Source organism: Ursus americanus, chromosome 25 (assembly GCF_024610735.1).
Source record: "Ursus americanus isolate L20-20 chromosome 25, mUrsAme1.1.p, whole genome shotgun sequence".
Lineage (NCBI taxonomy): Eukaryota > Metazoa > Chordata > Mammalia > Carnivora > Ursidae > Ursus > Ursus americanus.
Genome location: NC_142151.1, coordinates 30384856 through 30405225, shown reverse-complemented (window position 1 = coordinate 30405225; position 20370 = coordinate 30384856). Strand labels below are relative to the sequence as shown.

The 20370-nt window shown below is 42.2% G+C and overlaps 1 protein-coding gene across 1 annotated transcript in view; it reads left to right on the top strand.

Moving 5' to 3' along the window:
• The first annotated feature begins 1978 nt into the window (after positions 1-1978).
• PKP2 (plakophilin 2) overlaps positions 1979-20370 on the top strand; it is an 87975-nt gene continuing 69583 nt past the window's right edge. Inside the window, exons 1-3 of the mRNA XM_087855771.1 lie at positions 1979-2287; positions 15509-15621; positions 16323-17017. Coding sequence (XP_087711897.1) covers positions 2065-2287; positions 15509-15621; positions 16323-17017 — 1031 coding nt within the window. The 5' untranslated portion in view covers positions 1979-2064. The remainder of the gene's footprint in view (positions 2288-15508; positions 15622-16322; positions 17018-20370) is intronic.

Sequence of the window (20370 nt, the reverse complement as noted above, 5' to 3'; positions counted from 1 at the left end):
GAACCCAGATCTGCCTCCCTCACAAAGTGTGAGTGAGGCTTTTAACCATCTTCCTCCTGTCAAATCACCTACCTATCCCATAACAAGATTTCTACGTGCCCTACCTAAAAGGATGGTCAATTACAACATCAACTTAATAAGAAAAAAAAAAACAACTTGAGAGGAAAAAGGTAAACGAAGTTTGGCTCAAATAAAGAAATTGAAAAAAATTCCTCTCCAGTCCCCTGGTTAGGGGTCTAGATAAAGGCAGAGCTGACCTTGTAAGTTATGGCTCTCCAGGCATAAAATCAAGGATACCTTAGCGGTCCCTATGGGGGCTGGTACTGCAATGTCTTTCAATGCAGCACTATCAGGGCTGCAAGAAGAGGCCATAAGTAGGGAGATGAAGAGAGAAAAAAGGAGGGGACAGGAACTGAGTCTGATGTTGGAAGCCTCTATCATCACTGCCCCTTCAGTTCACTGATCTTTTCAATTGAATCTCAGCATCAGAGTTGAATGTTTACATCTGGCTATGTAATTGAACTCTTCACAAGGTATAGTCTACTTCAGGACTGGTCCTGCTGTGAGGAATTAAGATCCGCCATCCACATGACTTCATTTAAGCATTACATTCCGAGTGGCCTTAGGCTTGTGGCCAGCTGAGAAAGGCTGGCAGAACTATCACCACTCCATTGTCTGGGTTTTGGGCCCCTTGATTCCCTCTTCACTCCCTGGAAGCACGTGTACCCATGCATGAAGTGTGTGTGTAAGGGTAGAGGTGTATGCACAGGAGAAGGGGGAAGCTGTGTTCTTCAGCCACTTCAGACCTGAACAAGTGGAAGTTTGCAGTATATGAGAGATTTGAGGGAAAGTGAACATACAAACCCAAGCAATTGAAGAGAATATTATCTTACTTAATACCAGGAATAGATGTTTTTCTTTCTGCCTCTCAAGTCCTAAGAGGAAAATCAGGACGAGTGATTGTTGCAAACTTTAAGGCCAAGGACCCTTTCCGTTGAGCTTCACTCTCAAGTTCTCAGTAGTCAACTGCGCGTGAAACATAATTAATAGCAAGATAAATATAAGTTGTGGAAGATGCAACTGAAAGTCAGAGGCCACTTCCATGGGCCCTCTACAAAAAGCCCATCATAAACAAGACGACATTAGCAGGGCTATTAAACAGAATCACCTTTTAAAAGCGTACTCTTCTCTAGAGCCTCTTACTGGAGTTTCTCTGTGTGGGTGTGTTCGTAAGGGAGTGGGTGAGCAAGAGTGTACTGGGTACAATTTGTGTATTTACAAGAGAAAACAGAAGCTCTGAATGAGGAAGAACATATGTTTCTGGGACTGCATCTGTTCAAAAAGTACATAGCCCCTGAAGTTGTACGAGAAAAAAAAAACTATTTAAAAAAGTCTTTTATTTCACACACATCATCTTTTTGGCACATTTCCCTCCTGCTGCCCTTTCTGCCTGACCTTTCTCACCCTCAGGTCCAGGAAAACCATGAAATGTTGAGCAGTGTGACAGAGGCTGCCTAACCAGATAAACTGCTCACTCGGGGATCCCACAAGCAAATCTTAACCCAGGATCAGAAGTGACTCTCGGGGCGCACCTGCCTAGAGGGCGGCTGCTTCTGCAATTAAGCGGAAATCACATCCTCTGCCAGAGCTGCGCGGACGCGGAGCACTGCAACCCGAGCCGGGCGCGGCCCCGGCAGGCGGTATCCGAGGTGACTTGGAGGGTTTGCGCGGCCCCGGGCGGACCCCGCCTCTCACCCATCTTCCCCGCGGGGCTGCCGACTCGCCAGGTGTCTGTGCGCGGCCGGCCCCGCCCCCGCTCCCAGGCCGAGTGCGCGTGCCTGGCCGGAGCCGCGCCCCCTGCCCGGAGGGGTTGGGGGGAAGCTGGGCCTCTCCTCCTGAGGCCGCGCTCCCCCCAGCTGGGGCCTCGCACCAGGCGTGGGGGGTGGGGCCGGAGGCGGGGCCGGGGCGGCGGGGCGGGGCTCGCGCCAGTGCCCCTGGCTCCGCTGCAGCTTCGTCCGCAGGTCTCGCGGCAGGCGAGCGGCTTCGTCGCCCCCCTCCGGCTCCATGGCAGCCCCCGGCTCCCCGACTGAGTGCGGCTACATCCGGACAGTCCTGGGCCAGCAGATCCTGGGGCAGCTGGACAGCTCCAGCCTGGCTCTGCCCTCCGAGGCCAAGCTGAAGCTGGCGGGGAGCAGCAGCCGCAGTGGCCAGGCGGCCAAGAGCCTGCGGATCCAGGAGCAGGTGCAGCAGACCCTGGCCCGGAAGGGCCGCAGCTTGGTGGGCAACGGTGAGTGGAGCCCAGCCGCCCCCCGCACCGCCCCCATCCCACCCCTTATCCCTTCCCCTCCCTCATTCTCAGCGCCCTGTTGCTTCGACTCGCTGCTTCCTGAGGGTGCGGAACCTGGTGTTCTGCCCACCTGTTGCTCGCGGTCCCTTTGTATGACCCGCCGCGCCTCCAGACTCTGACCGACTTACTTGGGAAAAGCACTCTTTCTCAGCTTCTTCGTATATGCATCTACATATATTAAATGCAGATACATATATATGTGAAAAAATTAATACAAGATTTTCACCCCCTAACACCCTCCCCCCCCCCACCAATATTGTAGACTTAATCTGGAGGCTCTGGGAGTCTATAAACACTTCGAGATTCTGTGCAGAAAATTGGTATGATCATTTTTCTGGAGGAAAATGCTCCTAGCTTTTATTAGATTTTTAAGAGTCTATGACCGCTCTATAAATTTTTTGAAAGAGAAAACCTGAAAGTACTGGCCCTCCCTCTTACAACCTGTAAATTACGATTGTGGTGCCTCGCCCAGGTATTTCGGGGCTCTCCACCCTGTGTACGGAGCGAGTGGTTAATCTAGGAAGTGAAAAAAATTGAGTAGGAGGCTTTGGGCCAGGGAACAACCACACCACCCCGCGGAGGAGGCGGAAGGGGACTTTGGCCCGGCCAGCAGCAGCCTCACCCGCTTTGCTAAGGCCACTGGATGTCCTCTTGGGCACAGCCCTGGTCTCTCCAAAAAATTAAACTTGGAAGTGAAAGGGGTTTAAAAAACAACAATTACACTATATTAGTAATTGATAGGGGAGGTGGAAGGGAAGATGGTAAACCAGCTGTGAAAATTAGAGAACATGCTAAAAGTCAGATAATCAGAGCCACACAGTAACACTTTTATTAGTTGTTTGATTTATTTTCTTTATTATAAAAGCATTATTGGTTTATTTCTGAAAAGAGAAGAGGGAAACTAATTGATTAAGTTGGGATATCCGTTTGTTTGCTGCATTGTTGAACTGTTTCTTTAGGACATAACTTGGGCAATGGCAAATATAGAACCCATTAGGGGGGGAAAATGCTTGCAGACCAGAACAGAGATTTAAAACAGCAGACCCTGGGAGGCTATATTGTTTTCAGTTTGTGTGAAAGACTCCTAAAGGATCAGGCAGTCAATATTTACATACTTGAAAGATAAAGAGAAGATATTTAATGATTGTAGTTAACGCAATTCCCTACTGTGTGCCAAGAATTGAACTACGTGGTTTGCATTCATTGTATGGTTATGTTTAAAACAACAACAACAACAAACTTTTGTCCTAGATGTTTTAATCCCCATTTTACAGATGAGGAAACTAAGCAATTAAGTAATACTCAAGTTCCCACAGACAGTAAGTAGCAGAACTGGTATTAAAACCACCAAGCCTGAATTTTTAAACCACTCATCAGTTACATCGTTAAGCTTTTTGGTTATTAATAAACAAAATGGGATTTTTGTTAGACCCCGAGTCCTCCCTGGTCTCTTCTCATTTTCCTTTAAGTAAAATTGAGGTAGTTCTGAGAGTAGGGAGGTCTAGACAATACTGAACTGCCACAGTACATGGGAAAAAAACCCCTAAATTTACATTTGAGAGTGTGACAACTGAGGCCAATTTTTGATCAGTGGCGTCATTGCACCGTTTGTACAGATCCCGTGTTAAACTGAAACCAAACTAGGGTGTTCTGCCTGGGGGACACAGGGGATGCACATTAAATGTTATTTCTTATCCTCTAAAAATGGCTAACCAGAAGAGGATTTAGACAGCCGTATTCAATGAATGGGGAAAATCAACAAAATGAAAGGGAGCATTGCTGAGCGTCTACTGTGTGCCTAACCCTGTTCTAAAATCTTCTAATGTTTGCATTTCATTAAATCCTTAAAACAATTGCATAAGATGGATATGAAGCTCCACTTCACATATGAAGAATGCATCAGTCTCTCAACTTTTATTGGTTTCTTTGCCCCAAACCCACACATGATCTGTCCTCCCTACAACATAGTAAATTCATATTGCTTGGTGAATTCAAGAACTATCAGATGAATCTGTTCTTCATGCAGGGCACTGTGCAGGTGCTGGATTAAACAAAGACTGCACTTGCTTTCAGGCAAGAAGTTTAAAGTCTGAAGAAGGAAACCTCCCTCTAAAAAATGTGTTATCACATAAAAAATAGTAAGCAACCCAAAAGAAGAACAGCTAACACATTACGGAGTTTGGAAGTACAAGTTAGACTACCAGCTAAAGGGGATTTTGAAAAGCTTCTTAGAGGAATTGGGATTTTAGATCTCAAAAAATCAGTAGGACTGGACAGGGGTCGATGGTTGGAGGAAGAGTGTTCCAGGAGGGAGCAGTGGGAATGTTCCATAGTTCACAGAATTGATGTGGTAGAACATGTCGTGGTGCTTCTGCTCTAATGCTTAGGGCAACTACTTGAATGGTTCTGCCTACTAAGAAACAAAGTGTTTGAAATATTTTGATTACAACAGGAGCTTCCCTGCAAGCCGAAGTACATTCAGCAGCCTACACAGAAGTACAAGTCAGGCAGGGAGATAAGGCAGCGAACACCTACTTATTCTAAAGGCTCAGCTTTCTGAGACTTAAAAAGGAAATCGGCTTCAAAGGAATTTAACATTAACACGCCATGGAACGATTACCGAGGGTGGTTCGTGTATGTTAATTAAAGTTCTTTGAAAAGGCCTGGGGGCTTGTGATGGTTGTGAGTATTGTTTTTATTATTTCCGTATTACTATCCTGTCTCTAAAGTTGAAACAGACACGCAATTGTTGCAGTAGGGCTGGTCTGGAAAGTCTCCTGTATCAACACAAGAAAAGTCTGGGAAGAAAGGACCCTGGTGTTAACTGCTGTTAGTTCCAGAGCCCTGGAGAATTCTGAATTGTTGACATACCTGCAAGATTGGGGCAGCAGATAATCTGCTGAAACAGAGCTGTGATAAATGAGGCTGATTTGTTGATAAATATCCTGCAAGGGTCTTGAATGCCTCAGTGTATAGGTGGGTGGTTTTCATTGTAAATCATTCTAACCTTTGTTGCTGTTTCAAACTGTGTTGAACATTTTAAAGTTGGCTGTAATTCTTGGGAGTGGCGGGTGTGAGGGGGGTGGGATCCAGGGACAGGGGATCAGAGGTATGTAGCAGCATTGTGAAATGAGTGAGTGTATTGTAGGGAATTTTAAAAATCACTTTATAAACATCACAGAGAAGACATTTAAGAACTGCAAGTATCAGCAAATGAAAAAATTTAAAGTGTCCATATCCTATTTATTACACTTACTTTGAAAGTACTACTATACTTAATACACAGTTCCCCCAGGTGCTTGAATGGGAAAAGTCCTGTTTTAAATTGTTGTATTAATACTTGTAAAACACAGTGAACAATATCCTCATTAAAATTTGCAACTTTTTAGGAAATCTGCCATAAAAACTTGAAGCGTGTCATTAACTTAGTTTCCCTGTTCAAGATGTTTTGAATATCTGTGATCAGAGGAAATTCTGGAGAAAGGACAGAAACTTGGTTAAGGAAGCAAGAAAGATTATTATTAATTGTGTTATTGGGGAGAACAGACTTGGGGGGTGTTCAAATCCTGTATGCATTTATTTGTTTGCCAAAAAGGAATTCCAGGAATGAAGCAGTTCTGGGAGCGAGGTGGCTAGTCCTTCAGAAAGTGGGAGGGATCAGGAGAGGGGGGAAAAAAGAGTCTGATGGTGGGGTGGCAGAGACATGCCTAGGCTGCTCTGAATGTAGTATGTCAGTAGTGCCACCTGATTTAATGTACTTCTGTGTCTGCCTAATATTGCCCATGGGCTACTCTTTGTTTAGTGTTCAGCAGATCGATTGCAGTGAGTACAGAAAAAGTGTGTGTGGGTTTTTAGTTTAGTTTTGTGGGGTTTTTTTTAAAGACACTATTTATTTGAGAGAGAGCACGAGCACGGACAAGCAGGGGGAGCGGCAGAAGGAGAGGGAAAAGCAGGGTCCCCACTGAGCAGGGAGCCCCATGGATCCCAGAGTCCTGGGATCATGACCTGAGCCAAAGGCAGACGCTTAACCAGCTGAGCCACCCACGCACCCCTTGTTTTGTTTTTTAGAAATTCTTCTCATTATAGTTAATAAAAGGAAATAGAATGTTAGCAAAATATCACAAAAACTATATTCCACACTATTAGAAATAGTGAGAACACATTCTTTATGAATAAGGTCTTGAGTGAGAGTGTGGTGGGGATCTTTCAGAATTAGTGGAACTATAACAACGTTTGATTTTGATTATAAAAATTCATTGCTCTATGTGTCACAGATAAAATGCAGGACATTCCCTTCAAGAGAAGACTGTTATTTAGGTTTTTAAAAGGGCTCCTTTAATGTTATCTATGCCCTGTCCTAGTGGTTCCAATGATGGGAACAGAGGGGAATTCACTTGACTTAGATATTCGAGGTATTTGTTGTTCGCATTGGCTCATTCTTCTAAAGTGCTTTTTTGGTCATCGGCTTTAAAACTTTTTTCTCGTGTATTAAAATAAGGATATACATATTTGCATTATTTTATCTTCAGATATAGTTAACATTGAATTTAGTTCAATTGAATATAGTTAAAATTGAATTTCTGGCCTGATCAATAAAAGCTTTATTTTTTCCTTTTCTGAAAAAGTAAGCATATTATTGGCAACCTATCTATGATTAGTAAGAAATATAATAAATATGTTGCTAGAACCTCTGGAATTTATAAGCCAGACTTGATTGATAAGTCCTATGAAAGATCATTTGGTTCCATCTCAGATGATATCCAAAAATTTAAAATTATACAATTCTGAGATAAATGTTCGACTCCAGCTATTTTGTGCATGTACACAAATGTTTGAAGACATAAATACCATACTTCTCCTGGGGGAAGTAAACAGTAGCAGGCAGCATCGCAAGTGGGAATAGAAAAAATGAGGAGATCTTTGGATTAGAGTGAACCATCTCGCTTGCCTGACTTATGGTAGGAGTAACAGAATTTCAGATCCTCTAACAATAGAAATATTTAAAAATCTATTTTCTATCTTTTGTGTAATGCCATTAGGGGTGATTGGATATTGGACATAAAAACAGTTGTTATTTCTTAAGTGCTTAAAATGAAGTAGGGAACCCAATATGTCGATTTAGACAGAAATGCATATTTCAAAGAAAAGAGCCTCCCTTGAGCATTTGGAAACACAACTCACCATTACCATTAGAAGAATCCACATACTTATATTCTTGGAATAATCAGAATTAGGCTTAATACTGTTAATTGGTGAAAGCATCATGATCAAAGTACTGAAATGTCTTGATTTCCAGAAGAAAACGTTGCTCATTAGAAGCTTAATAAATTATTCCCACTAAATCTAAATCTCACTAACACATGTAAAGGATGGGAGTGAGGAGGGTCATATCAGAATTATCGTATTGGGTTACCTTTTGTCTTTGAAGGAGGAAAACAAATGGGAACTTTTCTTGACAGATAATAGGAACTCATAGACCACCAAAATATTACAGGTCAATCTCAAGCCATACAGATAAGAGAATGACAAAAAATATTTAACATCCAGATGTAAAATCAACCTTGCTAAAAGAAACATAGCCTTTCTACTGAGGAAGAAAGAGTCTGCCTACATTAGGGGGAACGAAATTTTTTCTCCTCTCTATATTCCCAGAATGACAGACACAAAAAATATTTGGGCACCTTCTATCCACACCAAGGCGAAGAGCACACGTGTGACTGCCATCCTTACGTTTGGGCTCCACTGTGGCGACCCACAGGATGGATGTCACAAGGTGGATGTTGGCCTGAAGCCCTAAGTGCAAACTGAATTTGTGTAACTAGGATATTTCAAATGGTTAAGGAAATATGACTAATTAACAATTAACTTGTCAAGTGCTGATGCAGGACTGTGCTAGAAGCAGTAATAAAAGATGTGATTCTTTATGTCGGGATGTGAAAATTTACCTAGAAGATAAGACAAACCCTTCCTGCTTGAATCTGGCCTCACTCCAACTCATTCCTCACCTCACTACTAGAGTAAACTTTCTAAAGTGTCACTACATCATTTCTTGATTTAAATTCCTTCAGTTCCTTGCTCTTATCGACATAGTTATTCCACTGTGAGTAAAATTCTCATTCAGCAAGGCATTCCAAGTTCTTCATGGTCTGATGCCTGCAACTTCTCAAACTTCATCTTATCACCCCCTCCTCCCATGCCCCACCAAACAAACACGTGTGACTTATCTTACTTGGTGTTCCTATTCCTGCCACCCTCATTCCTCTCTTCTTCTGGCCTGGTTAACCTCTTACCCGCCCCCTCAAAACTCAGTAAAGTTGTGTTGTTGGATAGACACTATCTCAGAGGGTAGAGAGAGAGATATTGAATGCAAGTTGAAGATTTGATATTTGCAAGTCACTGAAGACGTTTCAGCGGGAGAGAAATGTGAAAAATGCAGGGGATTTCTGAAAATACATTTGGAAGATTTGGCGCAAGGAGAATTTTAAAGGAGAAGGGACAGCAGCTATGAATGAGTTGGGAGGGAAGAGATTAGCCCTGGCACGTGAGAGGCAGTGGGGATATAATGACTTGAGACTCATTACAAAAACCTGTAGTGAGTTTTAAAAAAAAAAAATAAGTTTGTGAGTTCTGTAAATTCATCTTTTTGACCATTATTTGCACTGTTTTGAGTATAATGTGATATTTGTCATTGCAGTTCGAAAGTAATCATTATCGGGTATGTCTGCGAATGAATTAGTAGGAATGCCAAAGTAAGGAGACAAGTGACAGGAATTAATAGATTTAGAAACTTCCAGGATGTATCAACTTAGGACTTCATCAGTGTGCCTAAAATCACATGTTCTATAATCATATATTCCGGCTACTGATGAAATGCATAATCTAGACACCTGCAGTATATAAGGGTCCTTTTTAATATGTACTTTTGTGGCTATCTCGAGCAGTAATTTGAGGATTGTCCCCCACATGCCATAAACAGATCTATCCGAGGATAACCTCAAGCTGCTTAGGGGGCTTCCAAGAAATAAGGCCTTCCAGTGGCTGGCTGGTTTCTTGTGTGAGGGACAATAGCCCCGGACTAGTTGCACAGTGGTACATGGCGCATGTGGCCCATTGTGCGAGGAGAGCTGCTCTGTCCCTGGGATAGTCACCTTCCCACTATTTCCCCAGTGCTGACTCCTGAAATATCAGCTTTGTAAGAAAGTCCTAGTTCGTGCTTTCCAACCGTATACCCAATATATCAGTTGTTGCTCGTAGTCGATTAGGTAAGTTGTGTTAACTGGTCACAATAAGCGGCATTGCACACTTTCTGTTAACTTTTCCATGAGGCAGAGCATGAACAGACTCTGACCTACTTTAAAATAAATCTTTGCCATCGTTTTTAAACCAAATTCCATTCACTTTCCAGCCTGAGCAAGTACTCACCTGAGTTGTATGCATGCTCTAGAATTGTGATTTCCACAAATATCTGGTCGTTTTTCTTAGAAAGTAAGAACAGAAGATAAAAGAAGTATTTTTTTTTTAATGTAAATCCAGGGAAATGAAGCTTGTGTCATAGGCCCACACAGGCAAAGAAAAATCCTTCACCAGTTCTGGAGTCCTGTTGTATGTTTAGGGTTCTTGATGGCTCCTAATGTAATTCATGTTTTAAGCTCCTACTTTTTTAGTAAATGACTTTAAGGAGCCATTTAAATGTGAATTTCTCTATACAGATAAGTTTCAGGATGCCCTTTGTCACCTGTAATAACGCCCCCAATTTTACTCTTAGGGAAGAAGTTAAATCTTCTTAAGGTATGTGAAGGAAGAGAACTGCTGTTCCCCAGAGGTTGCTGCAGAAAGGCCAAATACAAGAAGATGATAGCTCTTAGACTTCTGGGCTCTCCTCCCACCAAAAGACCATTGTCAGCCCACACTGTGAAGGCAACGTCTTGTAGCACATTCAAATCAATACTAGCAGTGAACGCCTGCTGATTCCTATCTATACATTTAACCATACCTGTTTTCATGGGAATTTCTTCTCTCTCCCGTTCTGCAAATTCTCTTCTTAGAGCTTAGGGTGAACCAAATCAGTTTTTAACCATCTCAGAAAATACTAGAAGCTTGAAAGAAAAGATGCTTTTCTGAATGCAAATGCTACTCTAATAGAAGCAAGTTATATAAGGTTTTGTTTGCTCATTTAGCAGCTCTCAATCATCTGTTTACTGTAAGGGAGGCTGTAGTTGATTTTTAAAACATGCTCAGATATAGGTAAGAGAGTCACAGTTAGAGGCTTGTCAGTTTGACTTTATAAGTGTATTAAATTTAACCAATTAGGTAACAAAGCTGCTAATAAAACCCACAAACAAAAAACTGATTATGGAAGTCAGTTTATTTTTAACCCTAACAATAATCCGTTGTTTTGGACTATACTGACATACATAACCAGAAACCAAGATATTTTCTCCCTAACAGCTGCTTAGGAAGTCCTATCATTCAGATTCACGTTCAGACCAGGAAAGAGAGAAAATTACATTATCCTGTGAGGTCTACACCTCTGCAGTCTTCTGAGCAGTCTGGAATCCTTCCACCATCAAAACCAACTCCCATCACCCCACCCCTACTCTATCATTGCTTTGACCGGAATTGCTTATTACTTGAGGAGGCAGAGTTTAAAGTTGTTCTGTAACTACCTTCTTCATTTCCCTTAAAATGGGCTCCATAAAATGTCTCTGGCGTTCTTAGATGGAAAGGTATGGAATTATTACTAATTTGAAATAGTTCCTATAAATCATCACCTTCTTTAGGAAACACAAGAAGCACATGTACACACTGAATGGCTAGAAAAATGAATGAATGAATGGCTAGAAAAATCACAGTACTGTCATTGTGATCCACAGTGGCTGGGTCAATCACAAATAACCAGAGAAAGTTAAATTCAAGACCACTAGTAAATTTACCAGAATAAAAATTCCGAGATAAAACACAGTGTAAATTAAAGCATGCGCTCTAGTTTATCCCTCTTTCTAGAACAGATTACTGCATGAGAAATGGTAAAAAACAAATTTTCATAACCCAAATTCTAGAAAACGCTGTCTTATTTTTGCATATTGCTTTACAATTTTAAAAGCATTTGAATATATGCTTTCTCGGGGAAACCTCTCTCTCAGCAACTGTTAGTGACCAGAATTATGGGAAACTAAGGCATAGAAGTGATAGTAGAGTGGAGGCTCCAGGCCAGATTAACAGATTTTTTCTGTTTTGGGAAGATACCTGCCTCATTTTGTGATATAAACAAATTCTTTGAAATATAATGATACCCTCATTTTCCATGTTAGAAAATCTGAATTTTCATGCTGGTTTATTTAAAGCAGGATGTGCCTGAAATATGCTATGTTTTTGTTTGCTTTCTTTTTTCTGTTTTTGGAGAAGGGCATGGCTGAGTTATTACATATGTTTGGTAGTTATTATTATATATTTTATCCTCTGAACAGAAAATGACTTGCCTTAAACAGATTAGTTTCCATCCTGATTTATATATATATATATATATATATATATATATATATATATATATATATATATATTTTTTTTTTTTTTTTGAAAATTCTACCCAGTTCAAAATTTCTTTAAAATCTTAGAATACAGGGGCGCCTGGGTGGCTCAGTCTGCCTCTGGCTCAGGTCATGATCTCAGGGTCCTGGGATCAAGCCCCACATCAAGCTCTCTGCTCAGTGGGGAGTCTGCTTCTCCCTCTCCCTCTACTCTCCCTCTCTCTCTCGAATAAATAAATAAAATCTTTAAAAACATAAAATCTTAGAATACAGCTGCTCATTCATCTTTAAGCCACTCTACTGACGGCAAACTCATGACTGCCTAGGCAGATCAGTGTGCATTGCTTGTTTTAGATTGGCCTTTTAACCAGAGAAACCTGCAAGCTAAGTATCAGGAGTCACAGCCTATCTAGCATAGGAAGAGAGTCTGTGGCTTAAAGATCCAAGCTTATTTTATTCCTTGTTCCCAACTGTGTTGTAGTTATTTTGGGAACCAGTAAACTGGTCTCGGTTCATTCATCTAAAAACTGAGGGAGAAGCTTCCTTATAAGGATTTATGTCAGCAAATAAAGAATTAATAGTTACAGAGTATTTGGAGTTGCCCAGCTGAAGATTCTAGAGGAAAGAGAATGGTTGCTTTTGGTTTTCTTATCAAAACCTATGATAATGATCCCTCCAGAGCATTGGTAAATAGCAGTTTCAGAAAAACTACAATGCAGTCAAACCAGTAGAGACCAGTGGAAATGAGGAACTCAGAGTTCAAACATGATACAAAATTGCTTTGCAATCTAAAACAAGTAATTAAGTTTCCCTGTTTGTTAAGGAGATGATAGGAGCTGGCTCTGCATGTCAGAATATTGGAAAGAAACATAAAAAATAATTTGAATTCCTTAAAGAAAAATAATATTGAAATATAAAGAGCTCATTTAAGTTGCTTTAAAAAGACTTACAGCCCCCAGCAACAATGGAAGTTAAACATTTTACTTCAATAGGACTGATTATAAAACTCAGTGACTGGCTATTTTGATAGGATACATTGTTTCACTGGATCTTTTCCAAAGATTCTTACACATTTAAAAAATCCTTGCAGGAATCTCAGCTTGAAAATGGAAGTAGTCCCCTATTAACTGTTCCTGAATGTCTGCCTGCTGCTGGAAGTAGGGCACGGATAATACTTAATACTGCAGGTGATGATGGGCTAGAGGGGCCCAGGAAAAAAATGTCATGGGTTTTTAAAATTGCACCCTTACATCATCGGCCATGTAACGGAATTAATAGTTCTAGCAACCATCCACATAATGTCATTAGTGTTTTTCCATTCTAGATTGTCCCTGACTCATATGTTCAGTTTTCATATAATTTAAATTCCGAAATGACTTTTTTGAGAGACCATAAATTTGACATCACTAATGCTGAGAGCACCCTAGTCCGCAGACCCTTCAGTATTAGAGCCAGGATGTTCTCTGGATCTGCCCAGCTAGCCGCCTTTTCCACACCTGCAGGTGTGGCCTGCTGCCCTACTTTTCTGATAGCCTGGGGTGGGGAGTTGGGGTGACAGAAGGATCACTGAGGGCAGAGTTGGGGCCTAGGACAGCCTCAGCCAGCTGGCAAGCTGGGCAGGAGCCCCATGCTGCGGGCATGGAGATTTGAGTACGAAAGACATTACAGCCTTTGCTCTGGGGTTGTAAAGAATTCCTTTTCCTCATTCCATGTGGAGGTTTCAGAAGTTTTCTGTCATTGAGGCTAAAACTTAAGGGGCTACCTGAGCTTTTGCCTGCCCTTATGGAGAAATCAGTCCTCTAGAAACAGGAGATCCCTGGCTTACCTCAACTTCTCTGGTCTATAGAAGGTGACGGTTACAAGCCTGCCTCCCCCCAGGACCTTTGAGGCCTGAAACTGTTTACCAGCCAGGTTGTTTGGCTCCAGGAAGTAAGACACATGTACAAACAATTTGGGATGGATTCATACCTCTGGCCACAACCATCTCCATCTCCCCTCCCCCTCAAAATATGTGATTCTATTTAAAAAATGTGAATCGATTGTTAGCCTTTGAAATTTTGACCTTACAACAGTCTTGCTGGGAGAGTATGTTGGTATGTTCCAATCATGTTGGAGAGGGACTGCCTGTGTTGTTCTATTCTCCGATTCCTTCACGAGTCTGAAACCTAAGAGAGTTCATGGAGTACTTTTTCCTCTTATTTTTAAAGGAAAAAGAAATGTTGATTAAAATCAGGGAACCAGAAATTACCTAGGTCTTAGAGATCTGTGATGATGATGATGATGATGATGATGATTTTTAAAGATTTCATTTATCTACCTGAGAGAGAGAGAGAGAGAGAGCACAAGCAAGGGGCAGAGGGAGAGGGAGAAGCAGACTCCCCGCTGAGCAGGGAGCCCAGTGTGCTGAATCCAGGGACTCCAGGATCATGACCTGAGCTGAAGGCAGATGCCTAACTGACTGAGCCACCCCAGGCACCCTGAGATCTGTGATTATTTCGATTACGGTTGTTGTTTTGTTTTGTTTTATTTTGTTTTATTTTGTTTTTGGTAAGGCAGTGGGAGATTATAAAAGAAGAACAAATGGAAAGCTGAGGGAAGGGTAAAGGACATAGAAGAGGGTCACAACACTGCCTTCTGTCAACCCCCCCCCCCAAAGGAGTGTTTTAAGAGGCATGCATCCACACAGAGTTGATCGGGAAGGGCTGCCTCCTCAGCGTTTGTAGGGGAGTGGGCTGAGTTAGACCACCAGACTAAGAGTGAGCCTGGTAATTCCACAGAAGCACTCATGTGTAGTGCAGAGAATGGTTTCCTCTCCTGCCTGACTCACGGTGCCAAATACCTCAACCCCAGGCTTGGCCCCTTTCAAGCAGATGTTTTTTCCGACCGCACTGACCCACCTTACTGTTTTTACAAGCTGTCTTATCTACTAGTATTGAGTCACTATTCTGTTTGTCAGCATTATATTTATGCACCTATATCCTTCCCAGGAAGCTTCTGAATTCCCACCCCAGGAATAGAGTTCTTTCTTCCTCTGACTTAAGAAATGGAATGTTTATGGTATGGACCACTTAAGCCAATAAGCGACTTCCAAATTACTCACTGTCATAACAAACATTTTTGATCTTTGGTGGTTTTTTTTTTTTTTAAAGATTTTATTTATTTATTTGAGAGAGAGATAGTGAGAGAGAACATGACCAGGGAGGAGAGGGAGAAGCAGGCTACCTGCTGAGCAGGGAGCCGGATGTGGGACTCAGTCCCAGGACCCCAGGATCATGACCTGAGCCGAAGGCAGACACTTAACTGACTGAGCCACCCAGGGGCCCCCATTTTTGGATCTTTGTGAAAATCATCTCTCCTCATTCTTCCTTTTTCTTACAAAAAAATTTTTTTATCCAATTTTTTAAAATACATTTTTGTTCTTAATTCAACTTTTATTTTGAAATCTCATAAAGAATATTGTGATAACATTTGGTCATTTCCCACACCCAAGGGTGATGTTAAGCTCTTAAAAACACTAATATAAACCTGATCCTTGTTATTGGTCTTAATTACTTAAATTTAAAATACACTATTGTTATATAATCTTTAACTACTGATTGGCCCACTTAATATTTTACTATATGATTGATTGCAGGAAATCTTCACCGAACCAGCAGTGTTCCTGAGTATGTCTATAACCTACACTTGGTTGAAAATGACTTTGCTGTTGGGCGTTCGCCTGGTACTAAAACCTATGACATGCTAAAGGTAGGAAACCAAAGAATAACCCTAGTTATCAGATTACCATGAAAACATTTTTAAACTTCCATAGTTTTTTTTTAATTCTGCAGATCTTAGTTTTTTATTTTTATTTTTTTAAGTAAGCTGTATGTCTAACATGGGCTTGAACTCATGACCCTGAGATCGAGAGTCACATGCTCCACTGACTGAGCCAGCCAGGCGCCCCTTCTATAGATTATTTTTTAATTTTTACCTTTCCTAAATGTTGTTATTTCCTAAATGAATTATATGAGGATTGATTTTGTGTGGACACCAGGAAAAACTGGAGACTTTATTTTTTAAAAAATATTTTATTTATTTGAGAGAGAGAGAGCAAGCATGAGTAGGGGGAGGGTGGAAAGTGGGAGAAGCAGGCTCCCCTCTGAGCAAGGAGCCCGATGCGGGGCTCGATCCCAGGACCCTGGGATCATGACCTGAGCCGAAGGCAGACACTTAACCAACTGAGCCACCCAGGCACCCCAAAACTGGGAACTTTAAATAGTATCAAATCCTAGTACAAATAACTAGCCAACCTTTTTTTTTTTTTTTTTTTTTTTTTTTAAGAAAAGGGGCCAACTTCTTCATGTGATTCAGATAAATGGACACCTTATGTAATAGTCCTGGAGTCCTTGGTCTTTAACAAAGATGAAAACTGACTTATGCCTGGTTTAAACTTTGTTTTTCTGCAGACAGGTGCCACTGCCACTTACGAAAGTCGCTGGGGGAGAGGAACGGCACAGTACAGTTCACAGAAGTCAGTGGAAGAAAGATCCTTGAGGCAGCCTCTGAGGAGACTTGAGATTTCTCCAGACAGCAGCCCTGAGAGGCTTCATTACTCACACAGTGATTACCAGTATGGCCAGAGAAGCCAGGCTGGGCACACTCTGCGGCACCAAGACAGCAGGAGATCCACCCTCCTTCTGCCTCCTAGGTATGCTCGCTCAGAAATCGTTGGTTTCAGTCACTCCGGGGGCATGAGCAGACATCGCCACTATGACACTTACCACAGACAGTACCAGTACGGGTCTGTGAACGATACCGTGTTTGACAATGCCTCTGTCAACCCAGTGGTGCTCACGTACCCCAGGCCTGGGACCAGTCACAGCATGGGAAACCTCTTGGAGAAGGAGAACTGTCTGACTTCAGGGCCTGCCCCTGGGCACATGCGGCCACTGGTGCCCCTGCAGGCTGTCAGTCAGAACAGGGCTGCTCAGTCCTGGCATCAGAGCTCCTTCCGCAGCGCCCGCATGGTGAGGGAAGCCGGGCCCAGCGTCACCGTGGATGCAGGCGGGAGGAGGACACACATGACCGTTGGCCAAGTGGCAGCAGGTGGAAGTGGGAACCTGCTCTTGGAGAGAAGCACTTTCACCGACTCCCAGCTCGGGTGAGTCCCCTCGTCATCCACAGGACAGCCAGTGCCAGCACATTCTGTTCCCACAGCCCTGCAGTGTGAGCTGGCATTTCTGGGGCTGCCGAGAAAGGCTTCCAGAGATAAGTGGTTAAAACAATGACTTCTCGGGCAGCTGCCTAATTGACAGATTAGCCTATTTACCACAGGGACAGGGGCCAAGCTACCTGCCCCGACGGCAGCTTTGTGGGGAAATGTGACATTGAGTCCATCTGTTCCAAATTAGATGCTGGCTGAAGGGATGGCCACCCCTTTGCTGTGTGAAAATCTGCTCTGAATGAGAGTTAACTCTAAAGTAGACCAAGAAATGGGTAATTGTGTGCATTTTCTCAATCACTCTTTGAAAAAAAAGAAAGGAAAAAATGCTTATTGCTGGTGCTTAAAAGTGAGCTGGAGAGCTAAATAAGCAAAGGCAGCTTAATTTCTAGGTGTCTCTTTCCTTCCTTTGATACCTGATGCTTTTACTTGTTGATTCTAGCAGCAGTGATTTGGAGGGTATATTTTTGGCAATACTGAATAATTAAAATAACCAGATTTTTGAAGTCATTCTTCTGCCTCTTGTATTGACTTTCTGGATCAACCAGTCTGATCTTTGGAACCTAAGTCTTATTCAGGTTTAATGCTGAGTACAAATTTCATCTACAGAGGTAGTTACTAAGAGAAAAGATTGAGAAATTGATTATTAAATCAGTAACTCCTGAAATAATGATGTAGTATCATTATGGTAAAACATTAAATACATGATTTTTGTTTTTCTAAAGTTGCTTAATGGAAGTTGTCACCTCTCATCCCTTTAAGAGTAATTGTGCAGTATACGCATTGACTGGGCAAGCACTGGTGAAAAAAGATGTTAGGACTCATCTAATCTTGAAGCAGGAAATTTTTAAAGATTTGTTTATTTGAGAGAGAGAGAGAGCATGAGCATGTGGGGGGTGGTTGAGTAGGGGCAGAGGGAGAGGGAGAGAGAGAATCTCAAGCAGACTTTCTGGTGAGCACAGAGCCTGTTTAGGGGTGGGGGGTGGGGCTCAACCTCACAACCCTGAGATCAGGACGTGAGCTGAAATCAAGAGTCAGATGCTTAACTGATTGTGCCACTGCGGCACCCCAGGAAATATTTTTTATAAAACAAAACTAAGCATGAGACTTCTAACATTTCTTATAGGATGCAGATCTTTGTCACTATGGACATACTTATAAAGAAGAAAATGCATGAGGTCATTATTTATGGAGGAAAAAGCTAATCAAGACCTTTAAATGGATAACTTAAAATTTATGAAATGCCTGCTATATTCTAGGATTTGTTCTTGGCACAATTTTCACGAAGTGATCTTAGCAGTTCTGATTTAACAGAACTCTCATGCCGTATCCTCTGACAGTTGGCATTCTTCTCTTCCTCCATCTCTGTGCCCCCATGCTTCTTGAGGCGCCCGGTCACTTCCCAGTCTCTCGTCACTCTGCTGCACTTTGGCTTCCATCCCCACCATTTCACGGAAGCCTCATCCGCACAGATGACCAATGACTGCCTTTTTGCTACATCCAAAGCAGACTCATATTCGGTCCTTTATTACCCAGCCTTTGGGCGGCATTTGACAGCCCTGTCTGTGAAGTTCTCTCTTCCCTCCGTTTCCAGGGCATCAGCCTCTTCCGGTTTTCCAAGTCCTGCCCCTTCCAAGTCTGAAGTCATGCTTATCTTCAATGCTTCACGTTCCCACATCACCATATTTCAGCCTCCTCAGCAGGCCTTAAATTTTTACCCTTCTGTCCATCTCCATTGCGTGCATCTCTCTGCCTCTGGTCTTGCTTGCTCAGAACTGTTCTCTGACCGTGAGAATGATCTTCCCAAATCTGATTCTTTCTCTGCCTCGGTTTTTTTTCCTCTCTGCCTCAATTTTAACCTTTCCATAATTCCACCAAGTTTTCCTACTTTCTAGAAAACATGGCCAGTCCGCGTTTTCACCTCTGCTTATCACTCCAGTCCCACTCCCCTCCACCCTTTCTCATCCCCCACATGTCCCCTGCAAAAACAAACCACTCGGAACATCTTCACTTAATAGATATTCATTCGTATATTTCCTTTTTCTCTGCCTTCTTCCTTCCTCCCGTCCTTTTTCCCATCTATCTGTATCTATATCCGTCTGTCTCTGTCTGTCTCTTTTTCCCCTCAGTAGCTCTGGTTTTGCCTGGCTCCTCATGATTCTGGATGTGGCTCAGATCCTGCCTATTTCCTGATCACCCCCTTCGTAATCGAGGTGCCCCAGATAGCTGCACCGTGTGGGTGTCTCTGCCAAAATAATACATTGTGCTCATTCACTTCTTACGTCTCCTCCTCTAGACTTTGAACTTCTTGTGAGTGTCTTATCATCTTTATACTCTCAGTACCTTAAAACATTATGGGCACTAAATAAATGTATGGTGAGAGAATGAAAGAATTCTGTTGCTCAGATTCTAGAAGTATTAACTATGCTGTTTTGAGTTATTTTAATGGACAGGGCAGATTTTATTAGAATAATTAATCCTGTTTCAAAGAATAGAAGGAACACTTGGGGGTCAAGAAATTTAAAATAAAGGGTAAGAATTCTATTCTTGACAATTCCTGAAGTTGCCATTCTAGAGAGTTGCCATTCATAAAAATGAGCTCTTCTTGAAATTTTTGCTCTCTGTAAAAGGGGAAGGGACTCAGCAGTATTTCCTATAATGAGAAAAATAAGTCCTCAAGCTGGCGTCTGTGCCTGACGCCTGTGTCTATGGTGTCCTTGTCTCTTCCTTCCTGTGGTGTCCCCCATGGCAGTTCAGCTCCCTAGGCCACCTCCTGAGAGTCCTGGCTCTGGGACCTGTGTTCTCCTTTGCCCCGCATTCTCTCCCATTTCAAACCTATCCAGCCCATTTTTGGAATCTACTTTTTTTTTTTTTTTATGTCCAGTGAAAGTCTCATGTGTAAAGAAGAGTTCTTTCATGTATGTGGAACATTCCTACAGAGTAGGTAGGTACAATTATAAACCTACATAGTAATATAAGGTATTAAACAATGGATCTTTTCTTTCTAAAAGAAGAATGGCCGGTCAGACAGTTACACTAAGGCAGCTGGAAGTCAAGGCATTGGAGTGAAAGAGAGTCAGTATCTGGTCTAAATCGGACTGATGAAAAAGGTTTAAGAAATTACCAAGTGAAACATTCCAGATCTGTTTTTCTGAAAATATGATTTTTGTACCTGTGGGGGACTGGTGGTTCAGCAAACGAGTATCAGGCTCTTGTAGTGTACCCAGCACTGCCAGAGATAGAAAATGGAATGGACTATAGAAGGTCTAAGACAGGATCGGTGAAAAAAAGAC